The sequence below is a fragment of the Micromesistius poutassou genome, assembly GCF_964030765.1.
Source record: "Micromesistius poutassou genome assembly, chromosome: 5".
NCBI classification, from domain to species: domain Eukaryota; kingdom Metazoa; phylum Chordata; class Actinopteri; order Gadiformes; family Gadidae; genus Micromesistius; species Micromesistius poutassou.
In genome coordinates this window covers 17,967,059-17,974,558 of record NC_140275.1, presented here as the reverse complement: position 1 = coordinate 17,974,558, position 7,500 = coordinate 17,967,059, and the positions used below count along the sequence as shown (strand labels likewise).

Genomic DNA, 7,500 nt, shown 5'->3' with positions numbered 1-7,500 from the left:
GTGATGTCTGCCTGGAATAGAATGATGCATCAGAGTGGATGGCTTGTTTCTGAACGCACACGGCTGCTATATCAGGCTGACACTTTGTGTAGGAATCTGAAAATGATGACAGATAATGGCCACACATGGTCTGCATCCCTGCGCCTGGCTACCCACCATGGGGATGAACGTGCACTCGCAAGTGGGGGCAATAAACATATGCAGTGAGAGGAGGAGGAGGAGGAGGAGGAGGAGGAGGAGAAGAAGGGGGATGAAGGGATGCCTCTAAGGTTTATCAATTAGCACAGACACATGATCATGGGAAAGATGGGGGAGTATGAGAGACAGAGATGTGAGAGGGGGGAGGGGGTGGGAGCGGTAGGTGGAGGAGGTGGGGGCGACGCAGTGTGTGTGGGTGTTTGCGAGTGAAGGAACTAAACCGTGGCTCACACGGTGACGAGTTCTCCGTATTTATGCGCGTCTCATGTGATTAGTGGCAGCCGGAGAAAAGCCGTCCCATATAGTCTCCTTTTCTTTACAACGGCGTCGCTGAGACCCAAAGGCGCTCTATCCCTCTTTCTCTCTCTCTCTCTCTCTCACGGTCTCTCTCGCTCGCTCTCTTGTTCTCGCTCTCTCTTCTCTCTTGCTCTCTCCCTCTCTTTCTGTGTTTATCTCCTCTCTCTCTTGCTCTCCGTTGTGTTTATTTCCTCTCTTGCTTATCTCTGGGGGTGGTGATACCCTTACTGTGCATTCAGAATGCCAGCAGCACACAAAATTAATAGAAGGGGAAGTCTGTATCTTTCCACGGATCAAAGGAACACAGAACAGCTGCTTTTCCTCCTTAGGTTTTGTTTAACTTTTGAGAGACGCAAAAACAGAGAACCTGACGGTGAATGATCTACTCACATATTTGTGTTTTATCGTGAGCCATGCAGGTACAATATTGGCTCTTGAATTTAAACCATGCCGTTGAATGTTATCGCAGCAAATTCGCTGCTGTTTGAAGTCATTCTTATCATGTTAAAATCGGTCTCCAAACAGAGGATGAATAGGCTGGGAATTCCTGGGTGATGGGGGTTTCACAAGGCAGTAGTCAAGCTAGTGGATCAGTTATGTATATTCCCATTCATTCAGATTCCAATGCCCATCCTAACACTTTTACTTTTACCAATGACTTATTACTATGTTATGAGTGTGAATATCAACAGAGATATTTAACATAGATGTCTGTGAAAATTATTTCTGCACAAATTAAGGCAATGAAAAAAACATGCAATAATTATCCAGCTCTTTGTTAATCCAATTACTGCCATTACTCAAACATTGTACTGAAAGTGTTACTGATTCTAAGCCAATTAGGCTCCCAGCCTATGAGGATTCACTACATTACACTGCATAGACTGATAATGGTCTAGCTGATGTGGTGGTTGTGTGTGCACCTCAACTGTGTGTTTTCCCGGTGAATTTCAAAAGAGAACGAATGGAGTGGCTGCAGATTGCGGGACACTCCAAAGCCACACCTGATGAGCAGCTGTGTGTTTGTGTGTTGGTGTGTCGGTGTTTTGATGTGTGCGTCTGAATTCCAGAGACCTTTGCATGGGAAACGATACTTCCTCGCAGTTGTTGTCAGGGAACGGCCGACCAGCCGAGGATTTGACCAAGAGGGACAACATGCCGACGTCGACCAGTGACCCTGAAACTGACAAGGTAGAATATTATCCCTTAAAACATTGTAAAAGGTCTGTTTTTATATTGCTGAAGACATACACAGCAAATTAGTTGTTTGCAATATTGTGTATGTGTGTTTACAACTGTGTGTATTACTATTCAATACTATGCTGTCAAAATAAATGTATTCATACCAAATTAAGGTAAAACAGTGCTTCACAGGATACTGGGAATGTCTGCTCTGGTCACCGGGTTTCAGTCTATATGTCATCTGCATCACAGTAAAACTAAACATTAGGCATTTTTACACTGCCAGACTGGTTTGGGCACGGCTTGGCGACCCTGTAATTTCAACGTCTTGCCTGTGTAAAACCGAGGGGGTAAAATCCCCCTTCGTCACGGAGCCGGCTTTCTTGGTTCACTGGAGAAGTGAACCAAGAAGTGAATGTTTTTATTTTTTCATGATTCAAGATACTCACATGCAAGAATGAGTAAACATCTGAGTGTAGGCTATTAACGGCATTATTACAAGTGCAAAAACGCTGGTAAGACCACTTGTTTTTTATCCCGACAAAAGGAAAGTTCCTCTCTTCGAATTTATATCAAAATGAAACTGCCAATATGTGTAGGGTCAGAGAGGGTAAATTGGGGTGCGTACTCAGGCTGGTATATTACCTCGGTCAGTGGTAATGCGTTTATTGTTGTTGGAGGTGATATCCCCAAGAGATTGAGAATAGTATTGGTCACAGAATCAACCTGTGGAAAATGATGCAGCCGATGGGAAAATAATTGTGATAAACTGTGAACTGGGCTACCTTCTCAAAAATGTTATAGTTAAGCTAATAAAACTCCAGACTACTCGGAAAATGACAAGACGAAAAGTGAATATTTGCCAGCTTTTAGCTGAGAAACGATAAGAAATAAAGGAGAGATTCTGACACGTTTTTTCTAGGTGAGCTGTTATGCTTCAGTGGTCTAATAAGCAAGAGAAAGAGGTCCTTCATGTACTCAACATTTTAAATTAGTAAGTGAAGTGACTATATTTAAATTATACCAGCCCACACTCTAATTGAAAAGCTGTGAGACAAGTAGATTATACTGAAAGGTATTGGATATGTCAACTATTTCTTAGTTTAAAAAAATGGTCCTCCAAAACCCTCCAAAACTCCTCCACGGGAAAAGTCCTCCACCAAGAGAATACCAAGAATGAAGGTTTGATAAAAATGTGGCTGGACAACCAGCGACCGAACGACCAAACCACTGAATGAATGTACCTGCCATTGTGCCTCCAGAGCCCAGCTGCCCATCTGTATCGAGGTAACCAGTGGACTAAATGAACAGGAGCAATATGCTAGATTTGCCAACTGTTGACAGGTTCATTCTGCATGAATGAGACCCCCCCACCCCCGCCCCCCCCCCCCCCCACCCTCTCCCAAAAAAAAGACAAGACACTACACTAATGCGACCGGTCATGACAGCCATGTCAGTGTTCAGGCTACGGCCCCCGCGTGTGAGGATAAAAACAAAGGTCACAGCCTCTTAAATGCCAGGAAATTCTGCAGGCGGTGCCTTGTTTAGCCTACGTGGAGACCATAAGATCCCAGCGGCGCGTGTGTCCCCCTGATCGGATACTTCTGGTGGGCGGGCCGGCGGAATATTAAATCCAGCTTAAGGGTCTGGTCGCAGGCTGGAGTGCCCCTCGCCAAGGGGGTTAGTGGTATATTTGCACATGAGCCATGTTATCCACCCACTTGATGTGATGCGGCTCAAGCCCCCACTAGCTGGGCCGGATGGAGGGAGAGGAGGGCCCTAATGAATGCACACAGCTGCAGGAGTGTGGCCTTCTGGGAATAATCTAGACCCGGAGGCCTGTTCTGAAGCATGTGCGTGCGTGCACATTTATGTGTGGGTGTTCACTTGTGTGCAAGTCGGTGTCTGCTTGATGGCGCGAAGAAAGGATCTACATAAATAACGTGTTAATATATTTTGTGCATGTGTGTGTCTGCGTGAACGGGCATTTATGTGTCATGTCATATATATACGTGTACGTGTGTGTCTCATGTTGTTTTTATGTTGGTTGATACATTGTCAATGCAAGGGCAAACCTTTCCTGGCTGGCACTTTCTTTGCAACCCACTTACCTTGAAGGCTCACTATACAGTGCTGCTGAGCACACAGACAAAGTCAGGGACAGTGCTACCTGATGAGTGGGAAGCCAGGACTGTGTTTTTTTTTATCAATGTGACTGATGCTGGCAAATGAGGTTTCTCACTTTCAAGGAATGCGTCTATCGCCTGGAGCTCTGGCCTCGGCGGCCACACATTTTAGTATTTAATCAGCCTGTTGCTCAGTGGAGGCGTCACACTGTTCCAAATCCACGTCAAGACTCATAATTCTCTCCACCTCAAGCCACTCAAAGACCCACAAGGAGGTCAGAATGAAAGATATATTTCACTCACCGGCTTGTGGTATCTGCCTCTGTTCTCAATCCATTTGAAAACAGTCCCTCAGCCATTATTGGTTAAGCTAACTCCTAGTAATGACATCCCTCTCCTCTCATCTGCTGTCCACACCTACCTGTGTTTGTGCCATGTTGGGGGAGAGGCTGTGTTGATGAAACAGTGTAGGCCTTTTCCTACAGGAGTTCAACAAGGATCCGTCATCTGTCTCCATAACATTATGACAATGTCACGCCCAAACACCACTGTTGCAGAATATTACTTCTGCGTCGTGGGGACATTTGCAAGTCGCCAGAACGCAATGTCTGTGTGAGTCAAATATAATTCAATTTTAACTTGCAACGCCATGTGCATTATCTGAGAGGAGATTGAGCAGGAAAATGATTCTAGTCATACCATCTTTCTCTCTCTCTCTTTCTTTCTTGTTTTTCTCTTTATCTTTGTCTTTCTCTTTCTCTCTTTCTCACACACACACACAAAATCACATTCAATTCTGAGGCGTTTTTGTCGATACCCAAAGAAATAATGATGCATGCCGATTGATTCCTCTGAATATCAATTCCTCATCATCAAAAACATCAATTCCTCTGAACACAACCTTCCACATGAAAGCTGACAATGGCGCCTGGGTCTAAACTACATCAATCAATAACTCTACTGATGAGAAGAAGGCCTAGCCCTCGCATACTCTCATTTTTTGTTTTTGTGCGTGTGTGTGTGTGTGTGTGTGTGTGTGAGAGGAATGTGCCACTAGCCAGCAGTTTGAATAGAGAATCATTCAGAGCCCTTTGAGAATGTTTCATCTGGTAGACCACTATTACCATCACCTTGTCGCAGGGGCGGGCCGTACTGTTAGGCAAACCAGGCACTTGCCTGGAGCTCCAGGCCCCATAGAAGGCCCCATATAGGCCTTTTGGGGCCCCCCAAAATGCCCTCTTTATATTTTTTTCCCCATATCTATTGGGGATATTATAGCTTTTATAAAAATCCCATCATAATAGCAGCGCCAGGATGTCCAATTACTCACGCATTGACGGTCTCCCTGCTAATCTGCAATCATGCAACTTCGTTGCCCTAAAGGGCTAAGATCGCCACTGCCTTGTCGTATAGGCAGCACTCACATCCACATCAATCCAGTGTAGCAATCTAAACCATTACTGCTCAGTGGGAGGACAACTTATCTCTCGAGAAACTCTGTGGGTAACCCAGCCCCGAAAGGAATCGCTCTCAGACCAGGGACTGTGTTCTGTCTCACTGCTGATGGTCTGTTCTCTTGGTCTCCAGCTCCCCGCCCCCGGCACAACCTCACCCAGCAAGTCTGTGCAGAACGGCAGCCCCTCCAAATGCCCCCGCTTCATGAAGATCAAGAACTGGGAGAGTGGCACCATTTACAGCGACACCCTTCACCACAGCGCCAGCAAAGTAAGGAGGACATCCATTTATAGCTTTCTCTCTCTATCTTCTTTCCCTCTCTCTATCCCTCTCTCTCTTCTCTCTCTCTCTCCCTCTCTTCTCTCTCTCTCTCTGTCTCTGTCTCTCTCTCTGGAGTACATACATATATGTAGGTATATATTGAGGTACAGAGACATTCTTCAGGGGCCCCCCCAAACACACGCATAGCCTTGAGCAAAAGGACACATTTACCAATAACAATGTTACCAATAACAGCATTCAGTCTGCTGAATGCTGATGGTCGATGGAGGCTCCTGAAGCCACAGCCCCTGTGGTGTCACTCACACAGATACACCACCACCACCACCTCCACCTCCAGCCTCCAGCACCACCTCCACCACCGCTCACACCCCCACCACCGCCCCCGCCCATTAGGCACACAGCATTGGTGTTTTTTTTTTACTCTTCTGTTGTCAGGCAAGCCTGTCTAGACACAACAGAAATTTGTTCGAGTTTCGAAGACATCAGGAATCTGTTTCCAATGTCAATGTCAAGTTATTGTGTATGATGTAAAGTTATTTTAGAAGATACGTACAAACTTTCCTTGTACAACAAAACCACATTTAATAAAACTAAATTTATCTTGGCCATTGTGCCGGTTAACCACATGCATTACATAACGTTCCATTACTACAAATATTAAGGCTCCCCAGAAACGAATCAATTGACATCCTTAATGACCATCTGTAAACTGCAGCTGCATAATTACCTTTGTAACTTATCAGACAAGCTGTGCATCTCAATGAACCTGCCATCGCTTCTCTCTCTGCCGAAAAGTAAAACTGCTTAGCATGAATGGCCAGCGAATCACTAGATTGATCTTGGAGTGTTATTATTTTAACACCCCCTGTTACTCATCCATTTCCTCCTTCCTCTATTGTTGTCATTTTGTTTATCTTTCCTTTCGCTCTCCGGTGTTCCTCTCCTGCTAGCCATGATAAGCTTCCTTCCACCTCCTGCTGTCTGTTGGATTTTGCTTTTATTTGTGCTTTCTCCCTCTCTCCCTCGGTCCTCCTCTCACTCTTTATCTTCCACCTCTCCCTCTCTCCCTTGGTCCTCCTCTCTTCTTTCACAGTCAATCTTCCACCACCCTCCCTTCCTTACCACACTCTTTATCTTACAACTACCCCCCTCCTTCTTTCTCTCTTCATCTTCCACCTCTCCCTCTGTCTTTTTCCCCCGCTTTACCGACCACCTTGCCCTCTTTCTCATCTCACTTTTTATCTTCCACCTTTCCCCCTTCCTTCCTCTCTCTTTGTCTTCCACCTCTCCCCCCTTCCTTCTCTCTCTCTCTTTATCTTTCACTTATCAGTCGTCTCTGTCAAACACTTTCGATTGGACTTTTTCAATCAATTTCTTTGGTTTCTTCAAATAAACGGTGTCTTTGTGTCGGCACTAGGGTGTGGGGGGGCATGGATGTGGAGGTTTTGTTGTGGTCGGGGCTCCTGGGGGTTAGAGCCAGACTGTTTGGACAGTGTAAATGGACAAGATGCGTCGGACAAGATGTCCCATTTTAGAAACTAGGGTTATTGTTAAATTTCCGCTTTGGCTACACGCTTGCGCTCCCAACTCTGTCATCCGCGGCCGATCCCTGTGAGCATGCTGAAGGCGTTTACAGCAAACTGAAGTGACAGCTCACTTCAGCTCTCATCATATTACTCTGACCACACAGCGGTGCTCTCAGTGATGAGCAACTCCATCCATGCATCTGTCCCTTTCTTGAGTTCCTCCTCCCCCTTCCTCCTCCCCCCTCCCCCCGTCCCATCTCCCTCTGTCTCGTAGATGGATGGAAACCAATACATGAGTCACTGACTCACTCATTTATTCAACGCTTACTTCCTTTGAGAGGAATTAAACGGAATGGTTATTTTACTTCCGCAGAACCAGCAGTGATCCTCTGTTGTATGTAGGACTCATGTGACACAAATACATAACAAAGAAT

At 45.7% G+C, this 7,500-nt stretch overlaps 1 protein-coding gene across 1 annotated transcript in view; it reads left to right on the top strand.

Annotated features, from left to right (window-relative positions):
• Window positions 1–7,500, top strand: part of nos1 (nitric oxide synthase 1 (neuronal)) — a gene marked incomplete at both ends in the record, with an annotated part of 32,052 nt that overhangs the window by 1,539 nt on the left and 23,013 nt on the right. The window contains 2 exons of the mRNA XM_084468197.1: window positions 1,566–1,686; window positions 5,391–5,528. Of these exons, the coding sequence (XP_084324323.1) occupies window positions 1,566–1,686; window positions 5,391–5,528 (259 nt within the window). The remainder of the gene's footprint in view (window positions 1–1,565; window positions 1,687–5,390; window positions 5,529–7,500) is intronic.